At 45.1% G+C, this 15,327-nt stretch overlaps 1 protein-coding gene across 1 annotated transcript in view; it reads left to right on the plus strand.

The window, feature by feature from the left end:
• Positions 1–15,327, plus strand: part of pola1 (polymerase (DNA directed), alpha 1) — a 98,590-nt gene that overhangs the window by 403 nt on the left and 82,860 nt on the right. Inside the window, exons 2-9 of the mRNA XM_012863010.3 lie at positions 910–1,037; positions 2,909–3,005; positions 3,086–3,160; positions 3,259–3,374; positions 3,457–3,519; positions 3,638–3,739; positions 3,821–3,977; positions 4,064–4,235. Of these exons, the coding sequence (XP_012718464.2) occupies positions 910–1,037; positions 2,909–3,005; positions 3,086–3,160; positions 3,259–3,374; positions 3,457–3,519; positions 3,638–3,739; positions 3,821–3,977; positions 4,064–4,235 (910 nt within the window). The remainder of the gene's footprint in view (positions 1–909; positions 1,038–2,908; positions 3,006–3,085; positions 3,161–3,258; positions 3,375–3,456; positions 3,520–3,637; positions 3,740–3,820; positions 3,978–4,063; positions 4,236–15,327) is intronic.

A 15,327-nucleotide genomic window follows, 5' to 3' on the forward strand; every position in this document is an offset into this window, starting at 1 on the left:
ATGGACATTGCCTCTGTGCCATTGTCTGTTTCGGCCTCACCACAATTGTGCTAATAATAATAATAATAATAAAGACCATCAGCATTGTTAAATGCACCTGATTAATTGATTATTATAAAGTGCGAGAACTGCTTTAAAACCTGCTAGGGCTAGCTGGTATGGAGCACACAACTTTAGCACAATGCCAGTACGGAAAGACATCAGCAATCCCCTTAAATTAGCAATTGTTGGGTTATATAACTATTTCCAAGAAAATTGCCTTATAACTTGTTATTTATGGGGAGTGGTGGCCTTGTGATTAGAGCTTACAGTGGCAGCCCACTGCTCCCCAAAGGGATGGGTTAAACGCAGAGAGCAAATCTCATTGGAAAGATAATAATTATTATTTAAGACTGTCAGCGATAATTTGAGGTGCCAAATTCCTCCTGTGATAAAACCCTTTAATGCTCAGAGAAGCAATAAAAACATGGAGGGTGAATGGACACAATGCACATCACCTTGTTTGCAGAAACCCAAATACAAAATATTAGCACCAGGTCCTCCTAGCCGCTGTGAAACATGGCTGTGGAGGAATGACTTGTCTTGCAGACACAAGACCGTGCTGCTCCATACAGTCATAAAGTTTGATCAGGTCCTCTGTAAACACGCTAATCGTTTTATTTATTTTTTTCAACCGTTTTTTTTTCTACCACGTTTTCTTTTGACGTTACTGAGTTCCTGTGCAATGCACGCTGGAATAAAAATGCTTTTTTTTCTCCCCTCGCTAATAAACATTTACAGGTCATTTGGGGTTAGGAGCTTTTGGGCCAGCCGTATTGCTAAGTCAGCGTGAATGTAGCAGAATGGGAGTATTTGGCGAACGACACCAAAACAAAGTTATTTAACCGCCATTGTGCGCCTCTTCCTCAGGTGACGGGGACGACGCCTGTGGGCTGGCGAAGTCTCGCTCCAGACGAGAGAAGAGGGAGAAGGTGGGCAGGAAGTCTGCGCTGGAGCAGCTCAAGAAGGCCAAAAAAGGGGAAAAGATCAAATATGAGGTGATGACGACAATTAAAAAAAAATGTTTAACTGTTTTTCATACTTATGGAAAGACTTTTTTCTCTTTCAGTTTATAAAAGCAATGATAGCTTAAGCCTTAACGGGTTAAGGCTGGGGTCTGTGTTACTTCTGCACCTTTTCCTTCCTGTCAACTAAGGCTGGGCGATGTGGCCTAAAATCAAATTCACGATACATTGAGCAGTTTGCCTTGTTTAACGATACATGGACAATAAAATAAAAAATCCATCTAACCCGCAGTACCAGTGCAGAACGAGCGATGCGGTGACTTTTGCTAAAGTTCAACAATCTGAACTTTTCTGGTCAAATCTCGTTGTGGCAACCAGTCTGTGACTGGATGTGGTTATGACACACTGTGAAGGAGCGCAGAGGAGACAAAGCTTATTTAAAGTAGAACCATTACTGTTGACATGGGAGGGAGTAAGGAATGCTCTTCAGAGGTTTGTGGGCGGCTTTGAAGAAAGACGTTTTATTTTAGCCCTTAAACGGTTAAATCATTCCTCCTTCGTCCTCCTCTTGTAGCTCCAGAGCTGGAGCACCAGATCCGCCGCTTCTGCTGCGGGTCGGGTGCTCTCTGCCGCTATGTCTGAGCTCCATAGCGGGGCACGGGTGATCCCTCCGCCAAGCAGGATAACAGGAAACTTGCTCCATTTAAATGATCTAATCCCATTGAATGAATTTAAAGCCATGTTAAAATGTCATGTAATTGAAAAATGTAACTGCCCTATGTGACCTGTCTTTTCCTCTATGTGAGATTTTATCTATGTTGTACTACTGTTTGTATTTTAACTGGTGTGCCGTCTTGGCCAGGTCACCCTCGAAAAAAGAGATCTCAATCTCAAGGGACTTCCTGGTTAAATAAAGGTTAAATAAAAATAAAAAATAAAGGATCCTGGACAAAAAGCCCAGTGGGAAGCAGCTTTGATCCAGCCGTAGCTCCTGGACTCCTTGACTTGGGATCATCTTCGGAGGATCTGGTGGACCTGCAGGAACGCCGGCGCCTGTTTTTCCCCATTAAACGCAGCACCATGACTTGCTTGAGTTGAACAGACAAGCAGATAGAAGCTATTTGAGGACGCGGTGAAGCCGCTGCATGTGGTTGTGTATGCGCCGTGCATCGCACGCTTCACGGGGCGATGACACAGGAACCACGTTTGGTGTGAACCATAAAACGACTTTTCTTAATACACTAAAAAGTTTTACCGGAAAAACCGACAAGTGCAAAATGACCTCGGTTATAGTCAGCTCTACCGTCAGCTTTAGATCATCCAGCCCTCTGTGAACAAGCTGCGTCTTTAACAGTGACCTCTGGGGCTTAGCATCCTCATGGATGGTGTCTGTGGTTGTTAAACCTGCAACCCTCCTAATGTTTGAGTAGAAAATAACATGGCCATAAAATAACTATTCTATAATAAAAATCCTTTTTTTTTTTTTTTTTTTAAATTTTAAAAACTGGTTTTGTCATTCAAATTGTTTAAGAAACTGAAGTTTGGGTTTTCATGAGCTGTAAAATGTAGTCATCAGAATCAGCAGAGATAAATATATCCTGCTGTGTCTAACAGCCCTATGTAATGTGATTTTACTTTAGTTACATTTTTTTCCCTTTAAATTTCATGCAATGCACCTGTATAAAACTACTTATTTGGAAAAAACATGAGAATACACATTAATAACTATCGCGCTTATACCAATAACACCAAATCTCCACAACTTTAAAGCACATGAGGTTTACTTGTGCTGTGCATACAATAAAATGTGACTTTCTTTAGATAACTTGTCATATTTAAGTGAACAGGAGGCATTTTCTGTGCGATGCAACTCTTTAACCCTTGAGTTCGTGGTGTTGTTGCAGGTCGAGAAGCTCACCAGCGTGTACGAGGAGCTGGACGAGGAGCAGTACTCCAAGATGGTACGAGAGAGGCAGGAGGATGACTGGATCATTGACGATGGTAAACTCCGCCTTTGTGCATATGTGCTTGGGGGGGGTGGTCTTCGTTTCCATGTAACCCCCTCCTCTCTTTTGTTTCAGACGGTACGGGATACGTCGAAGACGGCCGAGAGATCTTTGACGACGACTTGGACGACGATGTTGTGGAGAGCAAAGGTAAGGAGCTGAAACGCCGTAGAATGGGACGATGCAGACATGCAGGCGTGTGTGTGTATGTCTGTGTGTGTATGTGAGCGTTTTGTGTGCGCTTACAGGAAAGGCGGGGGCAAAGGGAGGAGAGTCAAAGAAAACGCTGAAGAAATCTGCCGTATCAAAGCCTAACACCATCAAAAGCCTCTTCATGAACAGCAACGTCAAGAGGCCCGCAGAGGTGAGCGTTGACGAGCGTCACCAAACGAACGGGTGACTGGACCTATCCCATAATATTCTCTTTCTTTTCCCTTTACTTGCAGAAAGACGTGGATCTCTCCAAAGACGACCTGTTAGGAGACATCCTGCAGGACCTGCACAATGAGGTTTGTACGGGTCAAGCTTCATTTCTCGCCGCTGAACCAGAGAGTTAAATTAGCGCTCCGTGCGTCCTAAAGCAAACTTGTGTTTTTTTCCCGTCGCCTCGTTCATCCGCTGCTCCAGAAACCGAGCGTTCTCTCTCCTCCGCCTGTGGTCGCCCTGAAGAAAAAGAAGCCAGCGGGATCGACCATGAACCCCTTCTCCATCAAGCCTCAGATGCCAAAGGTAAACCCACCGCATCCTGACGTCTGCTGGAATCTGGTCATTATTAATGGTTTAATAATCCTGCAAACCGCCCCTATGTAGCAGGAGAGGTCCTCGCCTGCGGGCTTAAAACCCTCGGTGATCCGACCGCCGCCTTCAGACCCCTCTCCCCGACCATCAGCCCGCCCTGCTCCTCCCGCCGCCGCCGCCGAGGTTCCTATAAGAAAACACGAGGTGGAGGAGCCCAAAGAGCCGGACGGTGAGATCGGCTTTCAGTCGCTTCTCCTCCGTTTTAGATGCCCGACGGTAAAAGACGACGCTGACCGCCGCTACCGTCTGTTACAGAGAACGACAGTCTGGCTTTCGAAGGGGTCGATTTCGACGAGCCAATGGAGGCTGAGCACCAGGACGAGACACCTGTAGCCAAAAACGATGCCAAACTGGACCCCAAAGGAGGCTTGACACCGGCGGAAGTTAAAGTGGAGCCCCAGTGTGAACCTCAGGACCCGGTTCTCCTGTGAGTTGGTTTGTCAGCAGCGTTGCAGGTCGCCAGGCTTAACTATTGTAGTTAAATGTTTTTAATCGATGGTAAAAGAGGCAAGAAACGGAGATCTCTTTCCAGCACAGAATAAAATGACTCCACTTTCTCTTTTCCTGCCTTTCTTCGTTATACTTTCACTCAGCAGCTGTCTGGAGGGAATATGGCTGCAAAGGACATTTTTCTGTTTTTATACCGTTGCGTGAGCTGCAGCTGAGACACCGCAGACAAAAACGTGTCCGTGTTCGACAATTAGTAGCAGAAGAAGAGCTAATAGAGGAGGTGCAACAATAGTGCAGCTCAAACGACAAAGTTTGGCCACATAAATGTTCATTTTTCAGCCGTTTTTTTTAAGAAACGGTCAGAAAGCGGGACAGACAGACGCTTTTAAAGACTCCTAAGCATCTAGTATTAGTGTGAGTGGCATTGCTGATGAGGGTTTTTGTGAACTCCTTTGCCTTCTCGTTATCCTCTGCAGGTCTTGCTCTCTCTCTTAGCTAAACAGGCAGCAGAAACCCCTCAGTAGGAAGATCAGCCGTCTTCTAAGGAGCTTCTTGGCTATGCGCCTCTTTTCGGACTTTAAACGCCTCACCGAAAGCAGCTAAACTCTTTTCCCTCGGCATGGACTTTTAAATCGAAGAGCACCATTTTCCACCCGTTAGTGCTTTAATAAGCTGCATCCACTGTTTGTCTGCTCTAAAGACAAATCTGACTGGCCGCTTCCAGACACATCCGATAAACGACTTTGATAATTCAACCCGCAAAGTGAAACACATTCTAGAAATTACTTGTTAATTATGGTGATTTTCCACTTACAGCTGGTGAAAACATGACATTTAACGCCAATTAAAAACATTTTTAGTGAAGAGGTGTGGATTTAATGTATGTTTGATACCGGCTTGGAGGTTTTTGCTTTCAAAAGGTAATTTAATCTGACAAATGAAATTTTAAGAAACTCTGCAGACTAGAGCGTTCTGTGTTTTGGTTAACTGACCTGTGACTGGATAATGCATTGCGTGTGATCATTTTTATTTTGTCATTTAACTTTTAAAGAAGGCACTTATATCTCTGTTCGGTGTCGTTTCTTTGATAATTTTTATCTGCGTTTTTAAGTGTTCAGCTGTATGTATCAAGACCAAAGAGATTTTTTAAAAAGAAATATAAGATAAGATTACATCGTTTATATTGAAATGTAACGTTATAATTTAGTTATTTTCAGCTGTTTCTCATATTTCTCTGTAACTGAGACATTGATTACTTTATGAAAAAGAAAAACCTATCGTGATAAATAACGTGTACCGGCATTTAGCCTAAAAATATTAAGATACTATTTTTGGTCCAAATCTCCCAGACCTATTCAGTTGTAAAAGCTGTGCAGCAAACAGCAGACCTACAGTTGGCCTATTTATTCAGCGTACGCCTCGCTGAATTGAGCCAGAGCCAGTATGTGATCAGGGTTCCCGCGGATCCTTAAAAAGTCTTAAAAGGCATTGAATTCTGTAACATAAAACTAAGGCCTTAATTGGCATTAAAATGTCTTAAATCAGTCTTTCTTAGGTCTTAAACTTGTTACCAGGTCATAACTAGGATTTTATTTTTGTAATCCTTACCAAATAGTAAAATAATTGACACAATTATATATTTTTTAAATTTACCGAACGGCTCAATGTAACCATTGTTGGTTCCGTCCCGATAGCAGAACCAATAAAAACTGTTGCAGCCGGACCATAGCTGCGAAAAAGAGTTGGTACTGGTTATGTTGTGGTTTTATAGTTTATTTTAGTGGGGAACAAAACAAATTTTGTGAATTCAGTACAGTAGTTTTTAAAAATATAACTGTAATTTGTGTGTTTTTAGCTTTTTTCCTATATGGAATGTTTTTCAAAATTTTAAATATGTTTACTGGGCCAGAAAGTAATGTTTTATCTTAAAATAAACATTTGGGTGAAGTTGTCGCAACCAAGTTTATCTTGTTTATCGTGAAGTTGGTCTTAACTTTTTTTTTCAAGTGGCATTAAAAAGTCTTAAAAAGTCTTGAATTTAACTTGCCTTATGCTGTAGGAACCCTGGTGATGGAAGGTAAATAAATGCATTCAGATGTGTTGTGCCAGTTCAGACGTGACAGAAAGCGGTAACGGACTACGTTACCCATGATGCAATGTGGTCAAAATGGCCACCAACTCATGTGGTCAAAATGGCCACCAACTCCCATCACGCAACACGGCAAAATGGCCGCCGATCAAGGAAACGGCATCAATTCGGGACGTAACGGACTGCGTTACCCATGATGCAATGTGGTCAAAATGGCCACCAACTCCCATCACGCAACACGGCAAAATGGCCGCCGATCAAGATAAGGTTGCTATAGTGATGGCTATAAAAGCCGATCACACACGATGAGCTTCCTTCTTCCCTGGCTTTTAGCCAACCCGAGAAGACACGCACAGCTGATTCCCACGCCACGTGTTCGATTGCTCGCTGGACCGAGATTTTTCGACGCAACGGTTATTCCCTGCTTTATAACAGGAGGTCGACTAAAATAAGTACTTTTAAATTCCCTCTGATCAAAAGACTGAGAGACGCCATATCTCCCAGTGATCGAAGAGGACCCCGCTTTGTCTGGCCAACAAAGCGACTGTGGACCCGGAGGAAGAAACGAAGCAGCTTCTTCCCATCCCGGTCCCGCTACAGCCTGCGGATAACTGCGCTCGTCAAGACGCATCCAGAAAGCCGCAACACTCGGGAGCGCTCCGGACCAGCCCCGAGGCATCTCAAAGTAACGGACTCTCCCCTTTTATTTCTGTCTCACCAACAGGGTGTTTAGAAGTGCCTGGGCAGGCGGTAGAACTTTGTAGGTGTTGGTTAATGCTTTTATTCCACGACGAAGTTGGAATTATTTTGCTGAACATTTTCTTTGTACGTGCATGCATTTTACAATTGATTTGCTGTGTTGATTTGTGATCCATCAAGAACCCCGCCGTGGGTTACCGATTTATCTCTTTTCATCTTCTTCCCTGCTTCCCCCCTCTCTCTCTTTTCGCTCCTTATCAGTTTAATTTCTCTGTCCGAGCTCAAGTCGCGGGCTTTGCTTTAAACTCCTAGTTAGCCCCCCCCCTCTCGAAACGAGGCATTGTCCCATCAGCGTAAGCGTGGTTACGTTATTAGGACCTCCCCTCATACGTCATCGTAGCAGCCATCTTGGGAGGGTCACGTGTATCTGGACTGTAGGTAGCTTAGCTGAACTAGCTTTGTGTAAGACATCAAAGCGCCCAGTGAGATTCCTGAAGCTGTTCTGTCTGTCAATGCTGATACGTGAAATGCCGATGTTTCGAGGGCGGTGTTAAACAACTTTGAGTTAAGTTAAGATCTGCTAACCGCTCATTTTAATCCATTGTTTATTTTTGTTTTGTTCTTTATTTCCACATATATATTTTGCATGTTTTAGTTTAGTAATGAGTAAGAATTCCAAAGTTGTTTGAATCAGAGAATTACTGTAACAGGGAATTGCTTTTGGTTCAATAAAACCAACCACTGCGGAATAGACATTGTTTTGTGTTCAGTCCAATTCACAGTTGCCTGGGTATTCAGAAATCAGAGCTAACCTCCTTTGGAGTTAACATCTGACATTAATACAGAGACAATATCATTGGATGGTGATAAGGAATAAGGATTTAAACTCTAATTGCAGTTACATTGGGGTTCTCACAGCCTGCTGGATAAACCTGGTCGGTTAACAGTCCGACCTGATCATTTATTCCAGCATAAATGAGTTCATAACAGAGAGTTAACTAATGCATTAGTGGTATAAATACTTATAAGCTTATAGCTAACATCACCACCATTTGAACTATATTTGTTATAGCGAAATTTTGAGTTGAATGATTTATTATTTAAATTATAATACCAAATTATAATTAATAATAATAATAAGCATATTCAACCAGCTTATGGAATAGCATAAATTGGCTTTTCCCGGTGTGGGCTGGAGTCTACTTATTGGCGTTCCTTTAGACTAAATCGAATAACCAGCAACTTATGAATTGAATGAACACAATCCATATTCCAGCATTTTGACTGCTCACCTTGCCAAAAGGGCTATTCAGTCATAATTGATTAAGGAGGTATCATTACTAAATATATACGTGTTTGTGGTGGTTTGAGGTTGTTAACCTGAGGTTTGAATATTGATTTCTGGACTGGAAGTCAGCTAGATTGAAATACACAGCAGCCAGCGTCTGCTACTTGTCAATCAGAGTCTGTGTCGTGTTCTGCTTTGAAAAGAGAGACCCTGCCTCCATCTGGTGGCCAGGATAGGTAGTTGCAGTCACGGTTTTAAAGACAGCTTAGATCGCTCAGTGTCCCGGAGGGACAGTTTTGAAAGTCAGTTTCTTTAAACTTACCTTACGGTTACGCCCCTTTGTCTTTTTAATTTTATTTTATTCATTTTTTTTTTTTTTTTTTTTTCTTCCCTCCTTTATCCCCTTCTGCTCATCATAAGTGGTCAAAATTGAGCTGTGATTTTGAAACTAAGGTTGCAATTTAGCGGTTTTTAACTGTCATTCTTTGCCACCTCTGAAGCTCCAAAACACTTTGCTATTTTCCACACATGTGTAGAGCACCTGTTCTTAAATAACTTACATCACAAACAAAGCCACAGCTTTATCATTTAATTACTGGCCGAAAGGTTAGTGGTCCATGTCACTCAAAGTTAATTTTCTCAAAGTTAAACAAGCATATTAACCGTTCCTAAAACATAGGAATTGTAAGTCGCAGGGTTGATTTTCCCCTGTGCAGCCTAATTAAACGCACGTATTTGAACCCACTTACTGCAGTTAAGTGCCAGTCATAGTGCGTGTTTGCTGTTAACAGTTAAAGTGAAGCCACTTAACAGTTGTCGTTAGCAGTTGTTGTTTAGCGCTGAGCTAAACTTAAGTGTATGCGTTGTTACCTAGTGCTAAGCTAGAATACAGCGTTGTTATTTGTTGTCTGTTGTTTAGCGCTGAGCTAAACTACAGGTTGTTACCTGTTGTGTTGTTATCCATAGCTGACAAAGAATGGATAGTAGCGGTTCTTCAGCTGAAGGAGCTGAAGGTCCAAACCATTCCATTGGAATGGAGGCCCAGGATGTCATTAGCTCACTGCTTAAAATGACACCGGACGAACAAACCCGTCTGAATCAGTTTAGCATAGAAGACTGTGAGAGGAGAATTCAGGAATTGGTGGAGGAGGTCCAGAGCAAACCTAAACATAGATTGGTAGCAGATGTTTTGGGTGAATTAACTGCGTTATACCACCGAAGGTTAACGCTAGAGACCGATCTGCGTAACAGAGAGGTTGAGATACGGATCGCAGCTGAGGAAAGAATCAGGGAGCTAGAACAGAGAAGTGTTCAGGGCAGCTGTCATCTCACAGAGGAGCGAGAGGAGGATCGCATTAGCTTGCAGACAGAAGGATCTGAGTGTGAGAACTCCAAAGGAAAACATGGAGATCACACCTGGAGGACATTGGATGAACTGGGCCCTCAGACACCTTCTGAGCGAAGGGTAAGCGAAGGTCAGGACAGATATAGCAGTGTGATACGGAAAGAAATGCCTAAACAACTTAGGGTGGCAATCAGGACTGATCCACATGATGTAAATCATGGGAAAACACCTGCTTCCCACCTGACCCCTGACACGGTCCGCTATGATCTTTTCCCCCCACCAGGGCGACGAGAGCACCGTTCCTGGAACACAGGTGAACCCCACTCCTCTGAACTGCGTCCACAGACAAGAGTTCATGACAGGGGGGGGTCCCCCTGCGTCCCACGAACGGCCGCCGATGCCAGGTAGGTGGTCAGAACTAGAGTCTCCCTCCTATCGTGGTTACCGCAGGCAAGAGTCGTCAGGAGAGGACTCAGATGGACCAGCTCCGATCCCTGAACAGGGACTGCGGATGCGTCAACTTGAGTCCCTGGCCCGAGACATAGAGCGTTTTGATCCTAGCAATACAGAATCCACCATTGATGACTATCTCAGAGAGGTAGAGCGCTGTCTGCTAGACTTATATAGCCCCTCAGCTCGAGAAAAGTTGAAGCTTATCTGGAAAACCACGTCCAGAAGTGTCCATGTTTTCATAGAAAGCCTCCCTCCAGCTACACGTGACCGTTATTCAGCTCTTTGTCAGGCTTTAAGAGAAGAATATTCGGCGTTTACAGACCCAGCTTCGGCCACTCTTGGAGCTTTTGCAATTCAGCAAAAGAGAACTGAAGCACCAAAAGAGTACTACCGTCGCTTGCGGGCTGCTTACTTTCAGGGACGAAATGCTCCCGGCTTGGAGGAAGACCACACTTTCAAATCTTTGTTCCTCCATAATCTTCATGAAAGCGTGCGTTATGAGGTTACCATGCATTGTAGAACCAAGAAACTTACCATGCAGGAAATCAGGAAATACGCGCAGGTGGCATGGGAAACACGTGTCCGGCCCAACAAAGGAGCCGATAGTGATAAAAAGGTTCTGCAGATTCAAGCCGAACCAGAAAAGAGTTTAGGTCTGGAGGGACATGAGATGCCTCCCTTCAAACCTAAAACTAGATTTGGTCCTAAGAAGCAACATGGTTTTGAGCCGCAACAGAAGAAAGCTTCCCAGGATAGGAGAGGTCAGCATGGCAGCATGGAAGGTGAGAGGTTTCAAAAATGGCACAGGCCGGATCCAGCCCGATACGGTAAGCAAACTGACAGACCAGAAAGGTCGAAAAGCACACATGACCACAAAGGCTGGAACCTGTGCATAGAGGAGTCAATGAGAAAGGAGATGGAGGAGACTTTTCGCAGGTCGCTCGCCGAAACAGTGCGTCAGATCGCGCCGCAGCCGTACCAGCCACCATCCAATCCTGTCGACCCTCCAGGTAAGCCAGGCCCAAAACCCCAGCCAGCATGACTAGGCGTGGAGCAGGCTTCCCCTTCTAACAGAGTTTATCTGATTAAGGGGGGGGACCAACTGAAAAATCACCAACAACCTTCTAAGATCCCATCAGCAGGTGATCAGAAAGCCCCTTTTCTAAGGTTTCTAGGTGAGCTAAACCATCATGAAAATGCACACCGTTTATACTGCTCGACAGTTATCGGAGGATGTGTAACTGCAAATGCTCTTTTAGACACGGGTTCCGAGATCAGTCTAATGTGCTCAGATTTGTTTGATGAGGTGACCAGAGCTATGGTGTCTCTTGGGAAACCGTTCCAGGTGGAGACCTGTAACGTGGGCATCACCAGCTACACTCAGGATCAGTCATGCATCACCAAACGGGCGTGGTTAGACATCACTTTCCGTGACATGACCCTGGTGCACCCCATCTACATATGTACTTTGGACACAGAACCTTTTCTTGTGGGTCAGGACCTGTTGAACAGGTTAGCCCCACTCATTGACTGCTATCATGGTCATCTTTGGGCCCAAGTGGGGACTCCCAAGCCCCTCACTTCTGGAAGTGGAGTGTCCGTCCCTATCAACCAGGTGACATGCTCCGAGGAGCCCAAAGAACTTTTAGCACCATTTCTGCCTTCCACACAGCCGATTTCCAAATCCTCTGACACACCCCTGCTTGAGCTGAACAACCGCTCAGCTTACCTTTTAGTGGAGAATCCAACTCGCATGCCGATCCAAGTGGTGGCGAAGAAACCTCTTGGGGTGCTCATCGAAAGCTCTTTCCACGACTTTGAGCTGAGCATTCCCGTCATCGGAGACCTGCCCTTATCCTTGACCGGCAGACAGGACTCTCCAGACACCGTGTTTACTTTTCCTTCCAACATGATCCAAATCAGGCGACATGAAGCTCGGCCTGCTGGATCCATTTGTGGTGCAACGCTTGAAGCTAAAGGAAATCTGTTGGTGTATGCGATAACAACCAACCCAACAGAACCAGCACCAAATCAACCAGAGAACCGGGACTCACCCACTGAGCCCTGCCCTGGTTTCGAAACAGAAATTATGCAACAGCTGGGAAAAGCTGATGCTCTGACTACTGAAACAGAGGAAACAGCACTTAAGGAGCTGTTTTATGAGTTTCAGCCCATTCAGCCCAAAGATTCAAACGAACTTGGGATCCCACTGACACACATCCATGACTCACCAGTAGGAGAACACAGAAGCTGCAAAGCTAATCTGAAAACTCTCCAACAGGTGGCGTCCCGGCCCTTAACGGCCCAGGACACCCAGGAGTATGTACAAGGCTGCTTAACCTGCAGCCAGTTACAACCCACACGGCCACTAGACCGAGCCCTGTTTCAGCAAAGGGGGGTTACATTTCCGTGGTCACATTTGCAGACTGACTGGATCGGTCCAGTCCCCAAATCGTCAAGAGGTAACAGATATCTTTTGACAATAACAGGCAGTTTCACAGAATGGGTCGAATGTCTGCCGGCACCGAATGACACCGCTGTCACCACAGCAGCCCTGCTGCTAAATCACGTTTTCAGCCGGTGGGGCCTTCCCCTGTCCATCGACTCGGACAGAGGAACGTCAAACATTATGACCGTGCTTTTCAACATGTTGGGCGTGGAAGTTAAATTCCACATCACCTACCGCCCACAGTCATCCGGACAGGTGGAGCGAATGAACTGCACCGTGGTCAGCATGTCAAAGGAACATGCCAGCAGCCATGACAGGGACCGGGATACAAAGCTTCCCCTGGTCCTAATGCTAGTCCGCTCTACCTCACCATGCTCCACAGGGGTGACACTTTTCCAGATGATGACAGGAAGGCAAAGGACACTTCCCCTGAATCTCATCTACCAGCCCGAAGACGTCAGTGTGACAACCGTCTACACTGCACACCAGTGCGTCACTGACTTAAAAGACCGTCTCCGAACGACTTTCGCGTGGCCTCGAAAGAACCTAGAAGCCAGCGTGCAAAGTCCAGAGTACACATGGGTTCATGCGAACCAAATTAAACCGTCCACCAAACTCTCCTCACAGGGAACGGAGCCTAACTCCGCCCCCGCCGAAGAGAACAATGCATAGCATTAAATAGGACAAGTGCATGTTCAATCAGGACACTTTAAACATGCACTAAATAAAGCAAGTGTCCATACATAACTTCACGTCTATAATTTCACACTCAGCCATAACACCATGCATTGCTTTGGAAACGCTCACGGAAGTGGTAAAGAATGACATGATGTATACTCAGGTTGTTAGAGATTTAATGCAGGACCTCACTCGAGAGGTTAGTTCATCCATAAATAGCCTTGCTGAAGGACGGATTCCTCCGTACCTAGTACCAGTAGATTTGGTCGAAAAGGTTCTCAAATCTGCCTCTAGTGAAACACTGCAACCACCACAAATACACCTGGCGTACAGCCTAGGTAGTGCAATTCCGATATTTGTAAATCCTGACAACTTGGAGATAGGATTTATGCTAAACCTTCCCATCATTGAAAGAGCTAATATGTATAGGTTTAAATCAGTATTGAATGTCGGTTTTTGGCAAGGTGAGACCCACGTACACCTACAAACTCCCTCAATATTGGCCTATCATGATGCTGACCCCAAACTTTATTTAGTCCCTAATTTGGATTTGTGTACCAAAACCAAAGACATCCACTGGGTATGCCCAAGCAACCCATTTATCAGAGACGTTACCAATTACCTGTGTGGTCTAATGAATCTCCTGAACAAAACTGTCAGGCTAGAATGACCCTTAAAGATGCAGGTGTGGAAACCAAAATTGAGCGGGCAGGTAACCGCTGGCTCGTTAGCACCCCAGAGGCAGAAGCCCTGTTATCCTACGAGCAGCATGACACAGTTACTAGACTAAAACTGCCCAACCAAACCATTTTCTGTTCCCCACCTCAAGGTGCTCCAGTCCACATTGGAAACATGGTTCTGCATCACCTTGACGTTGATAAATATGACTCAGAGATTGAAATAATAGATGTCTTTAAGGGATACAATTTCAGCATTGATGTCGGCATTGAAAGACAGCTCTTACTTGCAGGCACCCAGCTGATTAAATTCAGTCTCACTCCATCAGAGTTGAGCTCGGTCCCTCTGCTTCGCTTCCCCAGAGCTACAGAGTCGACCGACACTCACATTATGACCATTATTGTGGTTCTCCTCGTATTGGGATGGGCCATCACTACCGCGATGGCGTATGCAGCATACAAGCAGATCAAACAGTTGCAAACCAGGATTGACGCCCTCACCTTTGTCGCTCCCAGGTTCGTAGCACCAGCTCCTTGAAGGCCATAAGCTGATTAGACTACGAACCGCGGTCTCTTTCCTTTCCCTTTTTCCCTCTCTCCTTTCTTTGGTTCAAAGTTCAAACCTGATGACCAATGAATGTATTGACAATGGTGATTGTGAAGTTTGCATTTCTTTTTTTTTTATTACTTTATTGTTGCCTTATTAGCCAATAGAAACGACTAGCTATAGCTTAGTCCTGCCCAGGCTAGGTCACTGACCCAGGCACAATGAATGCTTCATTTTTCCTCCTCTTGGATGATGAACTGAACTGCATGAATCCCAATGGACTACTAGAAAGACTATTAGGTTGTTCCACTCATGCACAACGGATTTTCGTCACGCCAGAATGGACTTGGTTGTAGCTTTAAAGACTGTGACCAGCATCCCACTCTTCAAAGCTAAAGGGGGGGTATGTTGTGCCAGTTCAGACGTGACAGAAAGCGGTAACGGACTACGTTACCCATGATGCAATGTGGTCAAAATGGCCACCAACTCATGTGGTCAAAATGGCCACCAACTCCCATCACGCAACACGGCAAAATGGCCGCCGATCAAGGAAACGGCATCAATTCGGGACGTAACGGACTGCGTTACCCATGATGCAATGTGGTCAAAATGGCCACCAACTCCCATCACGCAACACGGCAAAATGGCCGCCGATCAAGATAAGGTTGCTATAGTGATGGCTATAAAAGCCGATCACACACGATGAGCTTCCTTCTTCCCTGGCTTTTAGCCAACCCGAGAAGACACGCACAGCTGATTCCCACGCCACGTGTTCGATTGCTCGCTGGACCGAGATTTTTCGACGCAACGGTTATTCCCTGCTTTATAACAGGAGGTCGACTAA

This window comes from Fundulus heteroclitus, chromosome 21 (genome assembly GCF_011125445.2).
Source record: "Fundulus heteroclitus isolate FHET01 chromosome 21, MU-UCD_Fhet_4.1, whole genome shotgun sequence".
Classification (NCBI taxonomy): Eukaryota; Metazoa; Chordata; class Actinopteri; order Cyprinodontiformes; family Fundulidae; genus Fundulus; species Fundulus heteroclitus.